At 47.4% G+C, this 26,708-nt stretch overlaps 1 protein-coding gene across 9 annotated transcripts in view; it reads left to right on the forward strand.

Moving 5' to 3' along the window:
- The window catches only part of MAG (myelin associated glycoprotein), a 76,240-nt gene that overhangs the window by 25,950 nt on the left and 23,582 nt on the right, over window positions 1–26,708 (forward strand). For 3 of the 9 annotated variants that reach the window (XM_082231632.1, XM_082231633.1, XM_082231640.1), the window contains exons 2-3: window positions 4,619–4,692; window positions 24,436–24,510. In XM_082231632.1, the coding sequence (XP_082087758.1) occupies window positions 4,619–4,692; window positions 24,436–24,510 (149 nt within the window). Of the gene's footprint in view, window positions 1–4,181; window positions 4,693–10,679; window positions 10,814–14,339; window positions 14,426–24,435; window positions 24,511–26,708 lie in introns of those variants that run through there. The other 6 variants (XM_082231635.1, XM_082231634.1, XM_082231636.1 and 3 more) reach the window with 6 other exon arrangements.

The following is a 26,708-nucleotide window of genomic DNA, read 5'->3' on the forward strand; positions in this document are numbered from 1 at the left end:
AAGGAAGTCAAAAAGGGGAAAGGTTGCTGCATGACTCGTCCTTTTGTTACCTGGACAGGTTAGGTCATGCCCACCTTCTATCATGTGCAAAAGGAAGGATGCTCCAGCCAGGAGGAACAGGAAGCTTTGACTGGCTGGACCGAACATTCCCTCGCATGTCTTCTTTAGCATTACAAGGAATGTTGTACTTGACTGCCTCTCATGGATCGCATCCCACACAACATATATCACTGTCATATATAAACCACTCCCCCCCCCCGCCTGCCCCAATACAGCAAAATACAGCCAATTTAGGATGTCGATCATCTGCTGGGAGAGGAAAGAGTGGAAAAGGAGGGTGGGGCAGAGAAATAGAATGGGCTGGCTGGGATTCTGATCAGGGAGCACTCCACGCTGCAACATTTGGTTGAAGCTCCCTTCTTCTCCTGACTAATAGCCAATGGCCATTGATTCCACACCTGGAAATAGAAAATAAACGGTTCCACTTCTGAAAATAGAGTGTTCTCACCTCCAGCATCTTGCAGACAAAAATAGGGAAACTTGTGTATGTGTATGCAGGTGCTACTTTCACAGCCTAAGCATTACTGAGTGTATGGTACATGTGCGCACACACAGTGATGCATAGCTTCCCTGCCTTCCAAATGTTGCATTAATTTGCTCAAAGAGAACTTATCCTGCACTGGCTTTCAAAGCAGACTTTCCTGAGAACGCTTAAGAGAATGTTTGTCATTGGATCTGACTGCTCTTACCTAAGATGAGCTGCAGCAACCACATTTGGTGACGTATATAGTATTCGGAGTGGCGGTTTGAGGGGGGCTGTGAGGGAAACGGCATTCTGACTCTTTGCACCCGTGCACATGCATTTGAGTGTGCACACTCTACAACCAAGAGATCCGCTCAGATATTTAACTTTTTGAGTCCCTGGAAAGGAGCCTGATGCCTGGAGAACTCAATCTCTATCCACACAAAAGTAAATATAGGAACAACAAAACAGGGCAATTAGGGCATCAATAGCACCATGGTCCTCTCTTTTGGATAAGGGATCATAGCTCAGGGCTCCTTCAGGCAACCTATTTATTGATCACAGACCCTAATTTGCTTGCACAAATCTTATGTGGTGGTTAGACTAATGCAGTGTTTCCCAACCTTTTTTGGGCAAAGGCACACTTGTTTCATGAAAAAAATCTCGAGGCACACCACCATGCCAGATGGGGAAAGGTCACTTTTTACTTATGTAAAAAAAAATTAAAAAATAGTAACAGCATAGAAGGTAATGGTTAGGCTAGCATCCCTCTTCCAAATATGCTAGGTTTTTATTTGCAGGGACTGTTCTACATGGGAAAGCATTCAGCACTGTCATTCTCCCATCTGCCATCTGAATTGGTACTATTCTGGGTCAACTTACTCTGCTGCATGTGTAGATGAAAATGGCACCAAGTGTGGGGGAGGGGGCAGAACAGGTTTCAGATACAGGATATTAAGCATACACGTACTTCAGATTGAACTGGTTGCTTGCTTTGCAAGTTTTCATTTCCTAAATGACTGCCTTGGCAAGCGCAATACCTACCAGGCTCAACGCCGGTCTCGCGCTGCCGCTTCCCGCGCTCTCAAGGACCCGGGAGGAGGAAGGCGTGAAGGGAATCCCGAAGGCGCGAAAACCTCGCGCATGCGCAGGCCTTCCGCCTGCGACAGCCCAGTAGGCCGGCTGAAGCGAGCGGCGATGGGATGTGGGAGCTCGCTCGCTCGCCGCCCCGCGTGTGCCTATGTGGGGCACGTTACAGCCCCGTGACGTCAGCGCCACGCAGGCAGCCAGGCAGGCAGACGGCGAGAGCCCCGCGCTGGGCGGCCTCTCCTCGCCGCCGCCGCCCCGCCTCTCGCCGCCCGACTCACCCGCCTCCCTCCCACGGCACACCAGGCAACGTCTCGCGGCACACTAGTGTGCCGCGGAACACCGGTTGGGAAACACTGGACTAATGTGTAGTCGTTTTGGTGTGTTTGTTTTGTTTTGTTTATATGACAATGAGCATTCATCCTGCACTCATCTTGATTTGCTGGTGGGGTGTTTACATGTCTTCCCATTAATTGCAGGTTCATCCTATGCATTTCCCCTCCACTTTCCTAACAGCAAACAGTCTGATTCATTTTGAGTGGAGATTTGTTCTAATCCACTTTAAATGCACAAACCAACAGCCCCTCCAGACATCCTTTCGGATTGCACATTCATGATGCTATTATGGCGGCCGCACATGTTCCCACTTTCAATGCTGTTTCAGAGTGGACATCCTGCTTCATTTCCAAGCAGTGCACGTCCCATAACCTCCCTCTGAAATCCTGTAGCTTTTTAGACCCAAAATGTTCCAGTTTACTTATTTTTGTCCTGCTTTAGTTACACTATAGCCCTTCCAGACAGGAAGTAAAGTGGTAGCATTGGGGAAGCACCCTAGAACAAAGTGAAGCAGAATAAATCCACTGCTATTGCAATAATTGTCTCCTTCTGCACTATACATTTAATGCACTATTTTATCAGTTTGAACAGCCATGGCTTCCTGCAAAGAATCTTGGGACTGTAGTTTGTTAAGGGTGCTGAGAGTTGTTAGGAGTCCCCAGTTCCCTTCATAGATTTACAACTTCCACAGCGGTTTAACAATCTGGTCACTCTTACCAGGGGGAACTCTGGGAATTGCACCTCTGGGAGAGAAATACAGATCTCCTAACAACTCTAACCACCCTGAACAAACTACAGTTCCCAGTATTCTTTCGGGGAAGCCAGGACCGCTTAAAGTGGTATGGTGCTGTTTTAGATGTATAGTTCAGATGGGGCCTTATTGTGTTAAAAACATGCTGTAGAATAGGGTTCCCAGACGTCCCCGGTTCCGGGGACAGTCCCCAGGTTTGCAAATCCCGGGAAACGTGGCAGTGGCAGCCTCAGCAGCCCAAAGCCAGCCTGGTAGCGCAGTTGGCTCTGGCTGGATTCAGGAGCTGCTCGCTGCCACTGCCACTGCCAAAGGGGAACTGGGGACGTCCGGCGGTACTGATCTCCTGCCCCCTTCCCCCTTTGTTTTGACAGATCGGGGGAGGCTTAGGAGTTGCAAGTGGGCTGCCGTTGCCCAGGAGGGGCGCAAGGCGAGCAGTTTCTCTGTCAGGCAAGGTGCAAAGCCCTTCAGTCAAAACAAAGGGGGAAGCTGGCAGGAGATCAGGGAAGCTTGGGAGCCATGGGTGGTGGCACGCAGTTGCCCAGTTTTTTAAAAACTCTGCGCATTTATGTTTCACAGGGTGCGAAAGAAGGGCTTTGCATCTTGCCCGGCAGAGAAACCGCGCACCTTGCACCCCTCCTGGGCAATGGCGCGCCACCTGCCTGTGACTCCTGAGCCTTCCTCAATCTCCTGGCCCTTTCCCCCTGTTTTGACAGATCGGGGGAGGCTCGGGAGTCACAGGCAGCCCAGTTTTTCAAAAACGCTGCGCATTTATGTTTCACAGGGATTTCCACCTTTATACAATATGCATGTGTACTTGGGCTTGGGTCTTTTGCCTCACCATCCCCACTACTGACTCCCAGCTTCAAAAAAAAAAAAAAAAAGTGTCCCCGGATTCATTGGGGAAAGAAATCTGGTCACCATATGTAGAATGTACCCAAAAATTTAAAAAATCCACCAGTCTGGAGGGGCCCCTAACATTCCGGTTTGCACTTTAATCTCTCCCGCAAAATATTGATGGCCTGCAGGCACTTTCAGCGGTTGGGCTCACATTTTCCATGCTAAAGCTTCAATCCCTGGCAAGTCTAGTTAAAAGGCAGCAGTCCGGAGATGGGGGAGGCCCTCTCCTTCCTGAGACCCCTGGAGAGTCAATCGTAAACCAGTTCAGGGGTCCGGAAGGAAAAACAGCTTCCTATGTGTCTGGTCACTCATGCAGACCTCGGCCCCTCTCCCAGAATTCAGTGCAATTCAGCAAGCTAGGATCTCATGCTGCTCTCAGGCAGGCAAGCTGCTCAGGATAACAGGTATTTAGCTGATTGCTAGATAATGGCACAACGCAAGAAGCAGGAGAGCAGGCGGATGAGAATTAAAACCGGCTCCTTTTAGGGGAGTCCCAAGGCCCAGCCCAAATCACATCCACCCACAAGAGAGGAAGGAAGATGTGCTGCGAGAGAAGCAGCCAATGTACTAAGCCAAGCATCCCCCCCCACTTGCAGCAGCCTGTCTTTTCACTCCCCCCCCCCAACACGCACACATAGCCAGTGGAATTTGTGTGTGGGCTCCGCTTGCAGAAATGCAGAGCTGACATAGTCGGGCACCCACTGACACTCGCGTGCCCAGGAAGCTGCCTGCTCTGCCCAGATTCCACCTACGGATGCAGAGCCACCCTTGAGATCTCTTAGAAGCCCACAGGCAAATGTCCTGGGACAGAAGGGGCTACAGCATCACTTCAACCCCAACTAGGACTCCAGCATCCTTCTTCGCTGCTGTCCATCAGGCCCAAGTGCCCTGTCTCTGTTAGTGGCCGGCAGCATCAGAACCAGAGGCTCCGCTTCCATCTGCTGACTCCAAGGTGGAAATCTTTTTTGCCCTTCTGCTTCCCGAGACAACCCGGGCTCCGGTTCAGCTTGCTCTTTTCCTTCCAGATCCCCACCCAGTTCGTCCAAACTCGATGCTGGAAGCATCAACAGGAGAGAACGCCAGTCGACGCTGCTGAAAGGTAAGTTTCATCGGAGCAGCGGGAGTTTCTGTCTCTGTAGAGTTTGGGCAGGACCCCTTCAGGGGTTCTTGTAGAGTTGTTTTCCTAAGATTAAGCCCAGCCTGAATATAAAAACCAGAAGGATGCTTGTTTGGAAGCTGGGTTTCCAGACCCAGCAGTCCTGGTTGAAGCATTGTCACAAACTCTGCTTTAGGCTCTGCCCCACATGCAAACAGCCAGTGTGGTGTGGGGGTTTGGGTGTTGTTGGACTAAGGTCTGGGAGAACTGGGTTCGAATCCCTACCCTGTGGTGAAGCCCATTGAGTAACCTCTGGCTTGTCCCTGTCTCTCAGCCTAAACTACCTCGCAGGGTCGTTGTTGGGATAATAAAAACAGGATGGGGGTAAACCATGCATGCTACCTTGAGCTCTTTGGAAGAAAGGCGGGCTATACATGAAATGACTAAGTTGCTGAGCCCACTAGGAACCTCTGCCCCTTCTTACGTCACATTAGCAGAACCATGGGCAATATATCTGCCGACACCCCTTTACGTCCTGCCCAACCTGATCACCAGTACAGGGAGTTGCCTGGAAGTCTCAAAGTCTCCTCTGCCCCTAGGGACAGTAGGGCTGGAGGTTTGGGGCCAATTGGCTCCATCCATCATGCTTTTTTTACTGATTGCAACTCCCTTGCTGCATACAAACTGGTTGGAACAAATGTGCCTGTCGACTTGGCCAGATCAGGGGAAAGACGTCGTAACTGGGAAGGGGGAAAATCTGGGGTAAGGATTGATTTTCATCTAAGGCAGTGAAATAGCTTGATATTTGGCCTTGGGCTGGGTCCCTGTTTCTTGTGTGCGTCTCTGTCCTTGGGAGGAAGAGAGACCCTGGCAAGGTGTTACAATGTGAGCTCTGCAGGTAGAAAGTCTCCCGTTCAATTCCTGGCATCTCCTGTTTTTTAAAAGCCCTCTCTCTGCCTGAAACTGTGCAGACCCACTAGCCAGACAGAGGAGGCAAAACTGATCTGGAGATGACCGTGAGCAGTCTGGCTTTGGTGTAGCTCCCGGTGCTTTCGGGCCACAGAGGTCAGGGCAGGAGCTGTGCTGGTGCTAAAGAAGCCTGTCTATAAATCGCGCCTGCCTCCTGCGACTGTTCTCCGTTCTGGAAGGAGACACAAATGTGCTTTGTTTTGTTTGCTCTGCAAACGGGGACAAGCAGCTTGTTTATCTGCGCGAAGCCTGTCTGGGGAGAGGTAGGGTGATGCCAGCCCCTGGGAAACGAAAGGGGCCTGATCCCCTAGATTGATGGGTCTGAACAGACATCCACCCTGATCATCGCCAAAGGGATTTGTTTCCCTTGGCTCTGGGGGTGAGATGGACCCTTCCTTGAGGAAGAAACTGAGCGTCTGCTGACAGTTATCTTGTCAGAGTCTGTCCACCTCAAAGGCTGGGTGGACAGACTCTGACATCGAAGGCAGAGGACAATGATGAGGGGGTGGAGGTGTTACAAATGGAGCGTGGAGAGCCCTAAGGGGACACAGCATGCCTGTCTGTCTGTTGGGTGCCTGTCTTCGCCTGTGTCATTTCAGATGTCTGTAGAGAAAGGGGCAGCAATTTCGTGGGGGAGCAGATTTCAGCAGGATTCTGTGGTCTGTTCTTGAAATGCATATAAAGAGCAACCCTGCTTTTGCACACTCAGAAGGAAATCCCACTGGGTTTTATAGTACTTGCTCTCAGTAATGTAGGGATCAGACAGCTGCGGCTTCCTGGAAAGGGACCCTGAGAGTCATCTAGTCCAACCCTCTGCAGTGCAGGAATCTCAGCTAGATCACACGTGACAAATGGCCATCCAACCTCTGCTTAAAAACCTCCAGGGAGCCCCAGCCTGCATGGCCAGTGGTCAGGGATGATGGAGGCTGTAATTCAGCAACATCTAGAGGGCCCTCGCTTCCCTGCTCAATTAGGGGTTGCTGCTTCAGTTACTAGACAGCAGAATACACCTCCCCTCCCCCTCCCCTGCCACAAAAGCATAAATGGTGACTGTTGTTAAATTTCCCAACAACTTCAGCAATTTTCTTTAAACCGATTTTAATAAAGCAATTTTATAAAAACAACAATTTTATTAAAACAGAATAGGAAAAAGAGGTGTGCTTTTGACCTGCAGATCCAGAACGCAGGCCTCTTTCCTTGTTTGTAACTCTCCAAATGTTGCTGGATTCCAGCTCCCATCATCCATGCACGTCTCCTATGCTGGATGGGGCTGTTGGGACCTGGAGTCCGGCAGCATCTGAAGGGTCAATCGTTCTCCGTCGCTAGATTATAGCAACACAAGGCAGCAGCTTTCCTAGTGGGGCAGAGCCACAGGAGTTGCCTCCCAGGGTCAGCATCCCTGCCGCTTACCACGAGCAGGGAAGTCCAGCAAGGTCAGAAGCATTGGTGGAGCCTACCTGGCACACCTGCCAGAAGACTATCCTTGCAGCTCCACCTCACTGGGCAAGCCACACCTGTAACCACCATTGCCAATGTCACAGTTCCACCACCAGGGGGCGTTCATCAGAACAGGGCCTTTTCTGTGGTTGCACCCTCAATATGAAGTACAGTATAATTTGCGCCAATATTTGTCCGGGCATTTATGGGACGTTAGTCCACTGCTGCATATGGATGTACTGGAATTTTTATTCTTGGTTGTATTTGAGTTTTGCTTGCATTTAGAAAAATGGCCCTAAATTATCCATGTCCATTGATTTCTGTCTATTTTATATACAGTGGTGCCTCGCAAGACGAAAAGAATTCGTTCCGTGAGTCTTTTCGTCTTGGGATGTTTTTCGTCTTGCGAAGCACGGTCTGTTGCAACTGCGCCTCTTCAAGGGGCTTTAAAAAAAAGTGCAAGACGTTTTCGTCTTGCGAAGCAAGCCCATAGGGAAATTCGTCTAGCGAAGCAACGCAAAACTGAAAAACCCTTTCGTCTAGCGAGTTTTTCATCTTGCGAGGCATTCGTCTTGCGGGGCACCACTGTATATTGTGACTCATTCTTATTTTGCCTCGATTATTGTTTCAATTTTTGTTTTAAATTATGTTGTAACACATCACAGGATCACCGGTGAGCGGACTTGGTTGAAAGTGCCCTAAACTGAATAAATAACTTTGCAATCTTGTGCCTATCTGCTTGGAAGTAAGTCCTACAGAGTTCACTCGGGGCAGAGGTGGGGAGCTTTGGGCCCTCTCAATGTTGCTGAACTACAACTCCCATCACCCCTCGCCATTGGCCATGCTGGCTGGGGCGGATGGGAGTTGGGAGTCCAACAGCACCTGTAGGACCACAGGTTAGTCACCTCTGACTTAGGGCTCGCTTCCAGCTTGCAACAGTGTGCAGAGCACACTCTTGAGGAGCAATTGCATATGTTCTGAAACACGAGGATGGTGGGGCACCGGGAAGTCCTGCCAGCCCTCCCTAAAAAGCACCCCAAACCTTGTGGCAGGGAGTTGGGGAGGGTGGTGGAAGAAGGTTGGGTGAAACGTCATGTGTTCTAACTTATCTGCAGCACCGCAAATTTGGCTGATAATGTATCACGGCCAAAAGGAACGGAGGCGAGGAATTCTAAATAGATCCAGGCTCTGCTGGCCATTCCATCTCTCCAGCAAACCAAAACCCAAACAGCCAATGTGGCTATAGATTTACAGATAATTTCTGCAACAGGACGTCAGCTCCTTTCCTCCAGCTTCTCTGTGAACCAGCGAGATCCTTTCTCCTCCTCTCCGAGAGCGAAAGGCAGCCAAACTCTCCATCTTTTTAATCGCCTTTCCCAGCTAATCCCTCCTTCTTAAGCAGCCTCTTTCTCAAACCTCAAGAAACACACGCACAGTCTTCCTGTCGTTTCCATGCCCGTGCCACCCGCCCACCCTGCTCTCTCAGCTCCTTTGCATCCTGCGGGGGCCCTTGCGATAAGATCTCCCTGTGTTTGTAACCTGAGCAAGCGCTGGGAGCAGGCAGGAGCCGAAAGCACCAGGGCAGCCCTGCCAAGGCCTTCTGCAGCCGCCCTGGCAGCAACCAGCTGATGGCTCAGCTGCCACAAGCCAAGTATTTTGCCAGATTTGCAGGCAGGCACGGGGAGAGATGAGAACAGGCTACTCTTGCTACTTCTGCTGGGAGCTGTACTAGGGTGGCCCTGTGTCCTGCATTGCAGGGTACGGTCCTTTCTTTGTGTTCTCTGTTTGAAGGGCTTCTTTCAAAATGAAGAAGAACCCTAAAAGGGGCATGAGGGCAACACAATGCTTTTATCTGCTTCAACTGCACACATTTAAATGTCCGGTATGCGTCTGAATCCCTCCCCCAAAATAGTCTGGAGGTACCAACCACTTTCCCCACTATGGTGAGAAGCAGCATAATTCAGTTTAAATGACAGGCCAGTAATAATTTTCTAAATTTGCTTCTGTGCATATAAATCAGCACATGCAAATCAGTGTCCTATTTTTCGAGGCTGATATGTCAATACGCTAAGCCCACCCGAAGCTTAGCTGTACAGTGGTACCTCGGGTTACATACGCTTCAGGTTACAGACTCCGCTAATTCAGAAATAGTGCTTCAGGTTAAGAACTTTGCTTCAGGATAAGAACAGAAATCGTGTTCCGGCGGTGCGGCGGCAGCAGGAGGCCCCATTAGCTAAAGTGGTGCTTCAGGTTAAGAACCACTCCGGAACGAATTAAGTACTTAACCCGAGGTACCACTGTACAGACTTTCAAGCCTAACAGGCAGGTGTGCATTACTCTGTAGCCAATCACAAGCCTTGCATTTCTGCATCCCCGATCCTGGGCATGTTCTTAGACAAAGACCCCACTGTATTCTGTGGGGCTTACTCCCAAATAAGTGTGCTTAGGACGGGAGCCTTATATGTAAAACTCATTCCCTCCTGAGTTGCAACAGCTTTCTTAATGAAAACATTGTGCAGCTGAGAGCAGCCATTTTGATTTCCCACAGTGCCCAGGAGTGATGTAACACCAGTGGCATTGTGGGAAATAAAAACGGAAGCTCCCAGGTGCCGTATTAAAGGGAGATGCAAGTTAGGAGTGAACCATGGCCCTGCCAGAAGGTGGGATTTGCAGCTGCTGCTAAGGAAGCATGCCACAAGCAATCACAGGGTGTACACTAGGAGTGTGGAAGGTGTGACACAGAAGATGTTTCAGGACTACAGCTTCCACCATCTCTGAGCATTGGCCATGCTGACTGGAGTCCAGCAACATAGAATCGTAGAGTTGAAGGGATCCCAAGGATCACCTAGTCCAACCCCCTGAAATGCAGGATTCTCAGCTAAAGCAGATAGATAGAACTCTGTTCAAAAACTTCCAAGGAAGGAGAGTCCATAACTTCCCAAGGCAGCCCATTCCACTCTTGAACACCTCTTACTGAAATTTCTTCCTGATTTTGAGTCGGAATCTCCTTTCTTGCAACTTGCAGCCATTGGATCGAGTCCTACCCTCCAGAGCAGGGGAAAACAAGCTTGCTCCATCTTCCACGTGACAGCCCTTAAGATATTTGGAGGTGGCTATCATATCTCAGGGATGCTTTAGCTGAGACTCCTTCACTGCAGGGGGTTGGACTAGATGACCCTTAGGCCCCTTCCAACGCTACTATTCTATGTTTCCATGATCTCCTCTCAGTCTCCTCTTTTCCAGGCTAAACATGTCCAGCTCCTTCAACCATTCCTCATAAGGCATGGTTTCCAGACCCTTGGTCATCTTGGTTGCCCTCCTCTGCACAAGTTCCAGCTTGTCAACATCCTTCTTAAATTATGGTGCCCAGAACTGGACACAGTATTCCAAGCGTGGTCTGACTACGGCAGAATAGAGTGGCACTATTACTTCCCTTGATCTGGGCACTATACCTCTGGAGAGTGACAGGTTCCCCAGCCCTGATGCGTTTGTGCACATAGAACCACACGTAGATCATTTTGTCGTGTTTGGATTATCCTCTCTCTTCCCTGTCCTGATGGGCCCTGCTCTGCTTCATTTCTAAGGTGGGTTGATGTAAAAAAGAACGGCCATCCCCTTTTAACTTCACGCTGGATAGAGAAGACCAGGAGAGAGAGGGCTTAGCAGCCGCAGAGTGTCGTGCAAGATTGACAGCCCCTCTTCAACACCACTATTAAAGGTACCACAGACTTTTATTTCTTTCACAGAAGAGTTAATCACAGAAGATCATAGAGTTGGAAGGGACCGTGAGGGTCCCGAAATGCAGGAATATTTCACCCAACACGGGGCTTGAACCCACAGCCCTGAATAGTCTACCAACTGAGCTATCCCACTTTAGTCGTTTGCTTAAAAAAGAAAGAAAGAAAGAAGAAAGAATCTGGGGGCAGGGCTCAGACCTTAGGAGCACAATCAGACCCACTTGTCCCTGTAGCCAAGTACTGTCTGCACTGACTGGCAGCAGCAATCCAGGGTTTCATGCTGCCAACCCTACCTGGAGATGCTGAGCCCTTTTGCAAGCAAAGCAGATGCTCTACCACTGAGCCATATTACCCGAAACTTTGCTGCTGACTACCAACACTCCTCCCCTTAATCCACTGGTGGAGTGCTTTGTGCAGAGCTGGCAAGAGAATGGCCCTCTGCACGCCCTCAGAGGCACTCCTCCTCTGTGTTCTCGAATCCCATTGCATTCTAGAACCCCATTCTTCTCCCTCCCCACCTTGCCTGCTCATTTGCCCTTAACTATTTGAGGATTAAGTGTTACGGACCAGTGTCCAGTGTCGGTGTCTCTGATTAAGTATCAGCTTCAACTGAGCTGCTGGGGATGGGAGGAGGAGAGGGGTGTGTGTGTGGATTGGATGCAGAGAGGAAAGACCGGCATAAACAAATCAGCCCTAAGGAATGGCCAGAGGAAGGAGAGGGGTCTGCTGCCCTGCGGTGGACCGCTCTGAATCGGTGGTATTTGGGCACAAGAAAGGCCCTCCCTTAAAAAAAGGATAAGAGACCACCTCTCTCGCAAAGACAGGAGGTGAGCTGTGTGCAGGGAGAAGGTTTTGCTGTATGGCCTGGACGTTTCTGTTGCGGGGAGGAAGGAGAGATGACAAGGGACAGTTGCCGGAGGGGAGTGTCAGAGAAACAAGAGGTGTATTGATAACTGCACAGGTGGCTTTTGTTGTGTGTTTGACGCAGGCCGCACCCAGCCAGGATCAAGCCCGCTCTTATGCCTCCGTTTGCGACAGAGGCAGGCAAGTGGGTGTCACCGTCAGCCAAGCAACAATAGGAGCCTGTGTCTTTTCTTCTTCTGCTTCTTTTGTTTTCTGCTCCCTGCTGCTTCCCAGCAGATCTTCGCCCGAGGCCGGTGCCACAGGCTGACATTGTGCGGGTTCTGATGGGGAGGGGGAAATGGGTGAAAAGGGCCTGCACCGCCCACTGTGCCACCAGGATGATCATATTGGTTGCTTCCATTCGGCAGCCATCTTGGTTTGGGATGTTTGGGACCTGGCGGTAGTTACAGCGTTCTCCAGCGTTCTCCAGCGTTCTCCAGCCTTCTTCAGTCTTCAGATGCTGCTGGACTTGTCGGAAGTGCAAAAGCAGGGATCATTTAGTTTGTAATGTAAGGGTTAATGTTAGTCAACAAGACAAGAGGATGGCAGGTGGAGATGTTGCTTAGCAACTGGGCAGAGTGGCATGATCTTCACTGAGGCAGCACATTCTCTGACTGGTTGTGTAGTTCTGAGGGAGTTTTCCTCTGTACGTTTGGATGAATGTCTCCCTGCTATGTACAAAGGCTGAAGTAAGAAAGACAATGCTATGCTCTGGAAGCAGCAAAGGAGCATCTCTCCACTGCCTTGGCTGCCACAGGGTAGGCCCGATTAGGAGCCTGAACGTGCGGTTGGCTCTGGGTCTGCCTGCCACCTGAACAGCAATCCTGACGAGCCTTAGGGATGAGAGCCGTACGAGGTGGTGAGCCTGTTTATTTTGCAATCCTTCCTTTGGCCTTCTCTCCCCAGTCTCCAATCTGGGCATCGGTGTGAGGAGTCGTCCTCACTTTGGCAATGTCTGCTGGCTCAGCCCAGAATGCCTTGCTGATAAATCATTGAACTGGAGGTGTTGAGAAGCCCAGCAAGCTATTGCAGTATCTTGTGTCTATGAGTTATCATAGTATCTGGTGTCTGGGCACGTTAGACCTAGCAGGGATTTGAAATTGCAAGAATTGCCCTTTTCTTGATCACGGCGGCTGTGATCAGATTCCTTCAGCTTTCTTTTTTTAAGTATATTCAGATCACGACTGTACTCAAAGCCGCTGAAAGGGTTTTGTGCCTAGGAGCAGAAGGGAGTCCTGCCTTTTTTGCGATCATCCTCTTGCAATCAGATATGCTAAAGAGCCGTTTCCCTTCTCCAAGTCCTGCTCCTTATGAAGCCAAAACAGTACCACCCGCAAAGACACCCTCAGAAGAAGATGTCAGCAGACTCAGGGAAACACCAATGTTTGCATAACCACACAAAAAAGAGTCAAATGTTGACTGAGCATGCTCAGTGGGTACAGATTGCTGAATTGTTGTCAGAGGCACAATGATTGCAAAAGAATCAAGTGGCTGGAACTCTGAATGGGAGCAAGTGGGCCTGACTTGCAAGTATATATTTCGTTTTTATCTCCAAGAAGCACAGTGTAGCATACATATCGCATTTTTCTGCCCCATAGGACGCACCGGCCCATAGGACGCATCAAGTTTTTTGGGGGGGAAATAAAGGGGGGAAATTTATTTTTCCCCCCCAGGCGCTTGTGGGGCCGGCAGCGGGGAGAAGCGCTCTTCTCCCCGCCGCCCGCCTTCAGATCAGGTCCGGGGACAGCGGGAAGAAGCGCTGTGCCTCCCAGCTGTCCCCGGAGTGGGATGGCGGCGCTGGGGCTCTCCTGAAGCCTGGAGAGCGAGAGGGGTCGATGCGCACCAACCCCTCTCGCTCTCCAGGCTTCAGCGAAAGCCTGCATTCGCCCCATAGGATGCACACACATTTCCCCTTCATTTTTGGAGGGGAAAAGTGAGTCCTATAGGGCGAAAAATATGGTAGATCTTCTGTTTTTTCCCCCACCCCCTCCCCTGGTTGCTCCCACTTTTATCCTCACACAACATCTCTGTGAGGTGGGTTAACTAGGCAGTTTGAATCAAGGTCAACCCATGAATGTTGTAGCTGAGTGAGGGTTTCTCTCTCCTCGCCCTCCATGCTCTGAAATGTTTAGACTCCACCTGGGCTTTGGGGGAAGTTAAATCTGCCTTGCATATACCAATGCTAGGATTTCACCTCTGCTTTGCATGAAGAAGCTCCTGGGCTCAATCCTCAGATCTCCAGGAAGTGATGGGAAAGACCCCTGCCTGGAACGCTGGACAGCTCCTGCTGCCAGTCAGTGTAGTCAATGTTGGGTTGGATGGTCCAGTGGGCAAAAAAGCAGGAAAGAAGAACCGGATTGGTCTACTGGCTGCTGGTGTCACAGCAACAGCCTACCTGTGCAACCGGGGAAACAAGCTGATTGGTTGCTGGCTAGTGACCAATTGAGAGAGCCGTTTCCATCTTGCTAGGATGGAACATTTGACGGGTTTACATAGGTTTTAGGAATAGGGGTCTGAAAATCTCTTCAATTAATTTAGGGGGGGGGAAATAGTTTGACGGAAATGTCAAAAGCCCTACTAACATGGCAATGTTTCTCTATTCAGTGCGGACAACCTGAAACTTGTTGGAAGCGAAGAACTGTAGCTCTGAAGGTCCTCAGCTCCACTGCAGAACATCTGAACTCCCTTGAGTGAGTCATATTTTCTCACAGGCTTAAGATTTTCCGTCAGTACAAGGAGGGTGGGATGAAAACAATTTCAGCTATGATCCCTTTGTGAGTGTTCTTCTCTTGCATGTGTTACTGGTTGACATTTTATCTTTCCACACCATGCTGCTATGCTTGCAAATTCATTTGCTTTTCCTTTCTCATAAGTGAGGAGTGTGGGGGTGCTTCACCAACAACATCTCCTAAATTCAGCTCTCTGCTGTAGCTGTTGTTCTGGCCAGAGAGCTAGAAGCAACCCAGCGGCAGCTCCTTTGTCTTCTAAGATTGACAGATTTTAAAACAGGCCTTTGCTCCTCCTGGAACAATAAGGACTAGAAACTTAACACTTTCTAAAGTTGAAAAATGCAATTGCTTTCTGCATGGAACTTGAATGTGCCTGTTATGGAGCAACTTACTGGCTGATTTGGGTAGAAAATAAAATAAATCGTACTTTTCGATAACAACCATGCTGCCTATGTTCCTGGCGACAGTTGGGTTTATAAGTGTAATTTCCCAAGAATCTATTAAATGCAGGTGCTTTTTGGCACGTTGAGGATTAGTAATCAGTTGTTCCAGGCATAACATTTCACTTATTTTATTATTTCCTGGGACGACTGGCAACATTTCCTGAGACGACTCACAAGTGGGGGCGGAGGGGCGGATTATGCATATGATATTCTTGCTGAGTCTGCCTGGAAATACAGAGGACCCTTGTAGCAGTAATAAAGATTGAATGTAAATCAAAAGTCGTTAGATTCTGCACCAAGAAGAACCCATACCCTACAAGCAGAATTCCTGAGATTTTATGCCATAACTCTCTGTATTGTTATGCATTCCCTGAGCAATTAGATTTCTTTGAGCAGGGCTACCCGTGTGGAAATATGCAGAGGCAATACCTGGACATGACGAAAGAGTGTTATTAGCTCCCACCCACACCCAAGGATGTGTTTCCATGGGAACTAAAATGTCTGACAATGACCAGGAATTGGTTGGAGACTCACCTGGAAGGCGGGTGGCTATTTTGGAAAACCCTAGTTAGCCAGTGATGATGTTGATGCTTGTAATATAATATAATATAATATAATATAATATAATATAATATAATATAATATAATATAATATAATATAATATAATATAATATAATATAATATAATATAATATAATATAATATTTATGCATACCCCACCCATCTGGTTGTGTTTCCCCAGCCACTTTGGGCAGCTCCCAACAGAATACAGTCATACCTCATGTTACGTCCACTTCATGTTACGTTTTTTCAGATTACGTCCCGCGGCGACCCAGAAGTACCGGAAAGGGTTACTTTCGGGTTTCGTCGCTCGCGCATGCGCAGAAGCGCAAAATAACGTGCCGCTGCGGGTTGCGCTCTTTTCATGTTGCGAACAGGCCTTCGGAACGGATCCCATTCACAACCAGAGGTACCACGGTATTAAAAACACGATAAAACATAAAACGTCAAAAACTTCCCTAAACAGGGCTGCCTCCAGATGTCTTCTAAAAGTCAGATAGTTGTTCATTTCCTTGACATCTGATGGGAGGCCGTTCCACAGGGTGGGCGCCACTACCAAGAAGGCCCTCTGGAAGGAAGTCAAGACATGCATGCATTCATTCATTCATTCATTTATGCTGCCACCTATATACACCGGGGTAGGGAAACAAAGGGCCGTATTCCCTTGTGGCGAACATCCCAGGGGCCATTTTCCCCTGGTGGGTGGGGCCAGAGGCAGAAGTGGGTGGAGCTTCCAGGATGCGCTTCTTACCTTTGTACACAGACACCTCTCGCCCTCTAGGCAAGCCAAGAGTACACAGTACAAGGGCACCAGGCAAGAAACGCAGAAAGAGAGCGTGCAGCAAGATAGGTTGAGGGGTGCGGGCCTGGGGAGATGGGTGTGGCCTAAAAGAGCCCCTGGGGCCGCATAGAGAGTCCTGGAGGGCCACAATGGGACCCCAGGCCTGGTGTACATGGTGCTTTACAAAGAACAGGTCCCTGCCCCGAGGGGCTTACAATCTAGAACAGGCACAGGGAAACAGGAGAGGAAGGGGGCAAATGTAGTCAATGTTCCCTGTGAGGAGGAATCAATGGTTAGAAACCATTCTGGGAATTGTAGCTCTGGGAAGGGAATAGAGGGGCCTCCTAACAGCTCTCAGCACCCTTAACCAACTACAGTTCCTGGGATTCTCTGGGGGAAGCCATGGCCATGTCATGTGCTATCACAGCACTTGAAATGTGTAATGAATGTGGCCTATGAGGGAATGCAGCTGCCCCACTTCAGAGTGAAAGGGCTTCCCCATCCCTGAGGCAGACCTAGGAGATGGGTTTGAGCTCTCTAAGCCTCTTAGGGTGCTGGCTGTCTCCCTCCAGATCTGCTCCAGCCTTAGTTGACTTTACGATACGATACGATATAATAATCTTTATTGTCATTGTCCCATACAGAACAACAAAATTGAAAAAAATCTACATAAGACATTCAAAAACCAACAAGCCTTCTATCCCAGCTATTACAACCTGTTTAGCCCCCTAAAAACTCTCATACCCCATTTTTAAATACAATATACTCCCATAGAGACTCCTTACACTGCATTTAAAACCAAAATCACATTTGGATAGAAACTATTTGCCTCTCTGCTGGACTGTTTCGATGACACCTTTCACCTTTGCTGCACGATACGTAAATCAAGGCAAATGTTACAAAATGCCGGTGAACGTCCAGTGACCTCCTTCCGAAGGAAATCAAACCTGGGTAATCAAACCTGTGTCCCTGGAACATCTTGCTGCTCAGAGAAGTGGATCATGCTTACCAGCATGTGGAAAATAACTGTGCAAATAGGTGGATCCAAACGAGTTGAACTTAAGTTCTCATTGAAACCAATGAGACCAGTTAGTCCCATGGATTTTAACAGGGAGAAAGCTCACCAGTTTAGGCTGCAGTCCTAACCCCAAGTATTTGGGAGTAAGCTGCAGTTCTTTACCCAGAGCAATGTTAAAATGCAGAATGAATTGAGATCTGCTTTCTCTCTCTTTTTCTTGCAAGAATTTCAGTTCTGGTAGGCTGTGTGACAAAAAAAGACCATTCAGTGGGTGGGCTAATTAAAGCTGCCCCTGTCATGCTTCAGTTCCTGATTGGCTCACTGGCCGTTTGAGGGAAGAAGTGACAGGCAGAGTTGCCTGCAAATAATAACCGGTGTGGTGTAGTGGTTAGAGGGTTGGACTACGGCCAGGGTTCTCGTCCCCACTCTGCCATGAAGCTCACTGGTGACCTTGAGCCAGTCCCTGTCTTTCTGCCTCACCTTCCTCACAGGATTGTTGTGGCAGCAAGAATACTTATTGCAAAGTACTGGAAGACACAAGATCTACCCACTCTGGAAGAATGGCAGATGAAGGTGATGGACTATATGGAACTGGTGGAAATGACTGGCAAAATCCGGGACCAGGAAGAAGAGATGGTGGAGGAAGATTGGAAGAAATTTAAAGACTATCTGCAGAAATACTGTAAAATTAATGAATGTTAAAATGATGTTGGACGGAAAAGAAGTGGTTTTGGTAATAAGGTTAATAAGAATAGGTAAATATAGATAGTTATATGGATGAGAATGTATAGTTATAATAAGTTAAGTATAGAGCAAAGTCAAATGAAAGAGGGTAAGGATTTGCTGGAAAGACTTGGAAAACGGGAATACAAAAGGGGAGGTGTGAGGAGGTCAAGGAAATAAGCAAATGAGATCAAAGATGCTGAAAAATGGATTTATCCTTTTTTAAAATCCTTTTTTTCCCCTATTTCCTTTTTTTCCTTCTTTCTAGGTTGCCTTTTTGTCAATTTTCTTGTTAGCTTGTGTTTGTTAGTTTTTGTTTGTTTTTTCTTTATGTGTAATTTTTTGTATAATCTCAATAAATATTTTTTTTTTAAAAAAGGATTGTTGTGAGGGTGAGATGGGGAGCAGGAGGACCACCTTGAGCTTCTTGAAGGAAAGGTGGGGTATTAATCAATCAATCAATGGCCAGTTGGTTAGGGCATGGTGCTGCATATTCCTGCATTGCAGAGGCTTGGACTAGATGACCCTCAGGGTCCCTTCCAATTCTATGGGAATACTCGGACATAAGGCTTCCAGGTTGATGGACTAGATGGATTGGACAGTAAGGACTGACATGACCCGAGACCAGGAAGATGAGACGTTGGATGAAGATTGGAAGAAAATTTATAAAGGAAATTTTTTATTTAGGGAATTGGCTAAAAATTAATGAATATTAGGGAAAATGTTGGAATGAAACTATATGACTCTAGCAGAAATGATATCAGGAGTTATGTATATATGAAAACTAAGATTTAAGCTTTAAGGTATTTGAGGGTAAGATAAGGTTAAATAAATTAAGGCAATTTGAATGACAGAATATGGGGAAAGATGGTAAGGATTTGCTGAGCTAATTATAAAGTTAAATTGTCAAGATAATTTTTTTAACAAAAAATGAGAAAGATGGAAAGAATTTGCTGAAATAATTAATTAAACTAGAATACAAAAAGGGAGGTGTGAGGAGGTCAATGAAACAAGCAAATGGAAGCTTTAGATATGTAATTTGGGATCTATGTTGTTTTCTTTGTTCTTGTGTTTTCCATTTTTCTTTTTTTGTTGTTGTATTGTGTTTCTTTTTTCCCCCTTCTATGTACTACAGTGTTGTTTTTAATTTTTCTTTTTTCTTTATAACTTTGAAACTACTAATAAATATTATTTTTTTAAAAAAACAATTCTATGGGAATAATCTCCAAATGAATCCAAACTTTAATGTCTAAAAACCCTGGTAGAGGACAAGGATCCTCAGATCACGTTAAGGGTAGCCAAATTCTGTGTGATTGCCATAAAACTTAAGGAACAAGCTGTGCCATCATAATGATTAAGGTTTTAAATTTTAGGTTATATGTTAGTAACTAAGTTTTAATTTATATATATTTTAAACTGTTGCTATATCTGTATTGTCCCTCTTATACCTAATTGCAAATTCAAATGTATCCCTATCGTGTTATATTACTTCCTTGATATTGTATGTGGGCTGGAACTGGCCTGTGACCGGAATAATAAAATTCAACTAATTCTATGGGAATATTTCCCAGCTACCTCTGGGTCAACGACCCTGTATCGATGATCCGCTCTCTGGAAATGTAGATTGCAATCATAAGCTCTGATAGCTTGCAAACCCAAAAAAGCTAGCAGGGCTTACTTGGGCAACCCAGTAGTTGCCACTGACCATTGTTTGAATAGCTACATGCAGAAATTCAACTGGTAAAGCTTTCTCCCTACCGTTTCAGTGGAACAGACGAGAGGTAGCAGACTCTCCTTCCTCGGAGGTTTTTAAGCAGAGGTTGGATGTCCATCCGTCACGGTGGATGTTTTAGCTGAGATTCCTGCATTGCAGGGGGTTGGGCTAGATGACATTTGGGTCCCTTTCCAACTCGTAAGTTTCTATGATTCTATTTCACCAGCTGCATGCTGAGAAAAGCTCCACTGCTGGATTTCTGCCTGTCACACAGGAGCTTTCCAAAGCAGGAGGGGAAGAAAGTTGGCAAGGCTAGAAGCCCAAAGTTGGTGTGTTCAATACAGGCCTGCTGTAACCAAAATACATTTGATGCCTCTGTTTAGACACCACAGAAACGTGCAGGAGCAAAACATATAAAGTGTCTCTGCCCTCTGCTGGAACGTCAGAGCAAAGCAAGCAGGGGGACTGATTTATTTATTTATTTACTCATCTTCTAAAGCATTTTTAATCCCATTCTTCAGCCAAAAAAATGGTACCAGGGTGCCTTTTATTTAGCCATTATATTTTAAGTGTTTGCACCCAACCGTTACGTGGTGTTGGGGCTTTATAATAAATAGAAGAATAAGTACTCCCAGCTATGTACAATAAAACAGCAATTGTTCCTCTTGTTATTATTGCTCAGCCTGTGCATGCAGTTCCCTTTGGTAACCAAAGCAGCACCCATCCATGCGCAAGAAGGAAGTTTCAGCAGGGCTTGGGAAACCTCGAGGTTTGCAGAAGGACAAAATAGGATCCAGAGCAGCCTAATAAGACTTGTATCTGTTCAGTGCCCGCGCAATAAGGAAAATTGGGGGTGGAGTCTTGTTGTGGCTTTAAATTGTTAGCTGCCTTCGGTTTCTTCTGAGAAAAATTAGGCAGATTGTACATTTTTTAAAAGATAAAAATAGATAAACCATAAGAAGGAACACTCCACACTCCAACATTTTTGCTACAGGTCCCATTTGTTGCAATCCAAAACAGCAGATGGCAGAATAGCATAGAAGCTGGAGATAAAAAGTCACAATTAAAATGCCTGGAAGAACTTAAAAAAAAGATATTTGCGTGCATGCTCAGCGTCCACAGCCAACATCGGACATTTGCACAGGTTGGTTCTCAGCCTTCCTTTGCCATCACCACTGTCATTTGAGACCAGGTAGCAGCCTGACCCCAAGCCCAGTTCTGGTCAAGGGTGATGGGACTTGCATGCCAACTATATCTGGAGAGTCATGGCTTCCTTACCCCTGGCCTACACATTAGTGGAAGGCCACCCTGAACGGTCCAAAGTGTGTCACACGTGGCACGTTAAATTATTCAAGCAACGTAAACCCCCAAATATCTGAAAGACCATCTCCTTCCATACACCCCCCTCAGGTACAGTGGTGCCTCGCAAGACGAAATTAATCCGTTCCGCGAGTATCTTCGTCTAGTGGTTTTTTCGTCTTGCGAAGCAACCCTATTAGCGGATTAGCGCTATTAGCGGTTTAGCGGCTATTAAAGGCTTAGCGGCTTAGAAAAAGGGGGGAGTGAAAAAAAATCTCAAGACTCGCAAGACATTTTTGTCTTGCGAAGCAAACCCATAGGGAAATTCGTCCTGCGAAGCGCATTGAAAAACGGAAAACCCTTTCGTCTAGCGGGTTTTCCGTCTTGCGAGGCATTCGTCTTGTGGGGCACCACTGTATTAAGATTGACAGACGGGAGCCCTCTTGGTTATTCCACCAACCTTAGAAGTGGTGGCCTGGGAGAGGGGATTCTCTCAGCAGCCCCTGAGCAGTGGGATTCCCTCCCCACAGAGATGTGCCTGGCTCTTTCACTGCATGGCTTCTGTCAAATGCTAAAAGCCCTGGCCTTTAACCCCTGACAGATGTGTGTCTGGTTGCATGTGTGTTCACCCTAGAACCACAAAGGTAAAGGGACCCCTGACCATTAGGTCCAGTCGTGACCGACTCTGGGGTTGCGGCGCTCATCTCGCTTTACTGGCTGAGGGATCCGGCGTACAGCTTCCGGGTCATGTGGCCAGCATGACTAAGCCGTTTCTAGCGAACCAGAGCAGCGCACGGAAACGCCGTTTACCTTCCCGCCGGAGCGGTACCTATTTATCTACTTGCACTTTGACGTGCTTTCGAACTGCTAGGTTGGCAGGAGCAGGGACAGAGCAACGGGAGCTCACCCCGTTGCGGGGATTCGAACCGCCAACCTTCTGATCGGCAAGCCCTAGGCTCTGTGGTTTAACCCACAGTGCCACCTGCCATAGAATCATAGAATTGTAGACATGGAAGGGACCCCAGGGGTTATCTAGTCCAACCCCCTGCAATGCAGGAATCGCAACAGAATCATCCGTGGCAGATTGGCCATCCAACCTCCACTTATAAATCTCCAAGGAAGGAGAGTTCGCAACCTCCCAAGGGAGTCCCAAGCAGAGTAGAAGAAGAGTTTGGATTTGATATCCTGCTTTATCACTACCCAAAGGAGTCTCAAAGCGGCTAACAATCTCCTCTTCCTTCCTCCCCACAACAAACACTCTGTGAGGTGAGTGAGGCTGAGAGACTTCGGAGAAGTGTGACTAGCCCAAGGTCACCCAGCAGCTGCATGTGGAGGAGCGGGGAATCGAACCCGATTCACCAGATTACGAGTCCACCGCTCTTAACCACTACACCCCACTGGCTCTTACTGTCAGAAAGCTCTTCCTGATGTTGAGTCAGAACTTCCTTTCTTGTAACCTGAAGCCATGGGTTCAAGTCCTATTTCTTGGAGGTGAATTGTTTTAATTTATAATTGATTATTAAATTTCCATCCCATCTTTTCCCCAAGGAGATCAAGGGGGCGTAGCTGAAAGACCATCTCCATTTTCCCCTCACAGCAAGCCTGCAATGTGGGTTAGGCTGAGAGAGCATGACTGGCCCAAGGTCACCCAGCATGCTTCACGGTCAAGTGGGCATTTGAACCCTTCTCTCCCAGGTGTCAGTAGTCCAGTGCTATATCCCACTGGCTCTCTAACTCATCTCAATTGGTTTTAAACCGTTTTAGAAAAATGATTTTATTATTTTCAGAGTGAACAAACAATGAATACCCTTCTCCGCAAGAGTGCTACGTCTTGCCAAACAAATTGTTTTTAAGATGCAAACCATTCCCCCTGTTAAATAAAAACATCGTTGCATAAATCCCGGTGGGAAGGAGGTGGTCTCTATCCGTTTTCCTTTTTTTAGCTCATATGAAGTAAAACTGAACCAAGTTGCAGAAAATCTGCCTGGCTTTTTGCGGGTTTTTCGTTTGTGTAACTTCTCTGCCAGGTTTCCTGTGCAAATTAGGCTTGAAAGCTGTATACACCATAAATCTATAAAGATCTCCGAAAACTATTTGTAATTGTTTTCATGTGTGAGTGGGGTGGGTGGGTGTTTAGGATCAGGTTAGCCATATTGATTTGTATGCTGTTGGTGGATATTTGTCATTGTCTTGTTGGGCTGTGTATGTGATAAAGGGGAGCCATACCGGGGTGAAGGCGTCTTCTTCTATTTGTCCCCTTGTCAGTTTCAGTTTATTGGTTAATTTTTCTAGTAAGGCTGTTTCCCACACTATTTGGTACCATTGGTCCATGCTTATTCCTGACAGGTCTCTCCAGTGTCTGGTTATGATGTTTCTGGCTGCTTTCCCCCATTCTTCCTAATGTCTCAACAAATGAAACCGATTTGTAATAAAAAATAAAAATAAAAATGTTACATGGAAGAAAAAAATACAAGAGAGAGACATGACACGTACCTTTGTAAATCAAGAAAATCTTTAATAAAAATACATTTTTTAAAAAACTATTTGTAATTGTTTTGATTGACATTGTTGTAACCTGGAATCTTATGGTGAATGGCAACTTCACAACGATGGTGATGATGGTGTTAATCTCTGCTGGTTGCTGCTGCAGGTTTCCCGTTGCCATTTTAGCTGTGTATTTTTTTCCTTTCTTTGTTTGCATTATTGATTATTGCTGTGATTTCTTTTGTTGTTCAATTCCTTATCTCTACTTTGGAATGTTCTGCTTTGCTTTGTGGTGGCTGATTGGTTTTCGTTTGTTGCTGGAGTGCTTTCCTGTTTTACTGAAATGGTGATGTCGAATTGGCTTTTATCTTGTACACCACCCAGGGAACAGAGGGGATGGCCATAGATGCTGGTGCAGATGGGGCTACTACACCTTTAACAACTTGCCATTCAAGCTGCACTACTATTAAAGGTGCAGGAGCCCACTTTTGCAGCCGGCCATGGCGCTGTGGGTTAAACCACAGAGCCTAGGGCTTGCCGATCAGAAGGTCGGCGGTTCGAATCCCCGCGACAGGGTGAGCTCCCGTTGCTCGGTCCCTGCTCCTGCCAACCTAGCAGTTCGAAAGCGCGTCAAAGTGCAAGTAGATAAATAGGTACTGCTCCGGCAGGAAGGTAAACGGCATTTCCGTGCGCTGCTCTGGTTCGCCAGAAGCGGCTTAGTCATGCTGGCCACATGACCCGGAAGCTGTATGCTGGCTCCCTTGGCCAATAAAGCGAGATGAGCGCCGCAACCCCAGAGTCGGCCACAACTGGACCTAATGGTCAGGGGTCCCTTTACCTTACTCTAGGTAAAGGGGCCGAATAGATAAATATTACAGAAAGCAGATGCAGTTGTTCTTATGCCATTGATTTAAACCTGCTTCTTCTTCTTCTTCTTCTTTTCCTTAGACCAACCATTGCAAAGTAATAACAGCATGAAGTGCTTCTACAAAACTCTCCTCGTCTCCTGGGTCCTGTTTGAAGGTATGTCTCAGAGGCAGGGTGCAATCTCGCCTCTGATGTTCTCACAGCCTGCAAAGCTGTGACCCACCAATCCCAAATGCAGACCCACCAGAAGTGTAAGGATGTATGGAGACCCTCCAGAGGCATGCTAAACAAAGGGTGAGGAACCAAGGGTCCCAGGGCCAAATAAAGCTTCCAGGTCTTTCCATCTGGTCCTCAAGACTCTCCCTAGGCCACACCAGTTCCCATGACACACCCCTCAGTGGCCCTTCTCACCCCAAGCCCCACAAGCCACCCTTTGAGGCAGTGATGGCCACCAGCTTGGATTAGGCAAATTCATGGAGGATAAGACTAGCTATTGTGACCCTAATGGCTATGCCACCAAGCTTGCTTTTCACCTTCTTCTGTTCTGCAGCTCCATTTTGCACCCGTTCATCCCTGTGTCCATGCCTTCACCTGCTCTTTTTGTGGAACACCCCCCTGCACACAAACCACACCCCTGGTAACATCCTGCATGTTCATCCGTCCCGTCCCCCCAATGAACTGCAACTACCAAGCAACCTTTAGATCAGCCTTTCTTAACTTGGTGGGTCCCCAGATGTTGTTGAACTACAACTCCCATCATCCCTAGCTAGCAAGGCCAGAGCTCAGGGATGATGGGAGTTGTAGTCTAACAACATCTGGGGACCCACAGGTTGAGAACCACTGCTTTAGACCATGGGTAGGCAAACTAAGGCCCGGGGGCCGGATCTGGCCCAATCGCCTTCTCAATCCAGCCCGCAGACGGTCTGGGAATCAGTGTGTTTTTACATGAGTAGAATGTGTCCTTTTATCGAAAATGCATCTCTGGGTTATTTGTGGGGCATAGGAATTCGTTCATTTTTTTCTTCTTCAAAATATAGTCTGGCCCCCCACGAGGTCTGAGGGACAATGGACTGGCCCCCTGCAGAAAAAGTTTGCTGAATCCTGCTTTAGACCTTCTGCCCACTTATGAAGCTGCCATCCCCTCTTCAGACCCTTTCACATCCCTGCTTTCATCTTCAATCCCGTTCCCATGCCTCCTACTCCCAGCCTTTCATCATCCCCTTTGCACTCCTCATTTTCACTTCCATTCCCCGTTTTTCCTCCTCCTCCTTACTTTTCTCAACTCTCCGTTGCACACAGATCACCCCTGGGCCTGCTCTCATCTATTCTGCAACCGCCTCCGCGCCCACACAACCCATTCTAATATATGTTGCTGTAACTGTAGCCTGCCAGTTAGTTTCTTCAGTTGGAGAAGATGGGTTCAGTTGATGGGTGCTGTATGTGCATGTATGGGTGTTTGCTTGCTAATAAAACATTTCTTCTAAATTGCTACGTTGAATCTGGAACTTCATGTTGAAGACAACACATGGTACCAGGAGTGAAATACATTGTGTGAAGGTACTATGGAATATTTGAAGGCCCCGCATCCTTTATTTCTCTGACATTAGACAATTGAGGAATGGAAGAGAGAGAAGCGTAAAACAATCTATTTTTTTCCTTCCTTTTAGCTTCCTTCTCACTGTACTCAAACAACAGAAGAGGTTTGAGTAAAGCAGGGATGGCGAGACACAGGAGAGTTGTTTTCTTAAACAAAGAAAGGAAGAAACCAGTTTTAACAAAGATAAAACAGCAGAGATGGGTGCAACAGAGAGGCTAACGCAGAAAAAGCTAACACATAAAAGCTAACACATAAAAGCTAACACATCAGAGACTTTCCCTTCTCACTTTACTCAAACCTTGTTTAAACCCAGGATTGTGATGTGGCACTACAAATCCTCCATTGCAGGCTGCATGATAATAGCCTTACACACACACACACACACACACACACACACACACACACACAAATACATACAGGCAGATATTCTTAATATGTCCTGGAACTGTGATATTGCCTCTTGCTTGCCTAGACAGAGAGGTATGGATTTTGCAAGGCACATGGCTTGTATGCAGCCTACTGTATCACATCTATTGCTCTGCCCATTTTTTGGCCTCCTAACGCTGGCATATGGAATGTGGCTCCAGGATTGAAAAATATTCCCCACTCCTGTGCTAAACCTTCTGTGTTTTGTTGCTCCATCATTGCATTGTACACAGCCGATGCACTCGTTTGGCAGAGACTCTCCTGTTGCAAGCAGTGGCTTCAGCAGCACAGGGGATCTGACCCAAAGCAAAGGTCCAGATTCAGGCAGCCA

The sequence above is a fragment of the Podarcis vaucheri genome (genome assembly GCF_965113315.1).
Source record: "Podarcis vaucheri genome assembly, chromosome: 7".
NCBI classification, from domain to species: Eukaryota; Metazoa; Chordata; class Lepidosauria; order Squamata; family Lacertidae; genus Podarcis; species Podarcis vaucheri.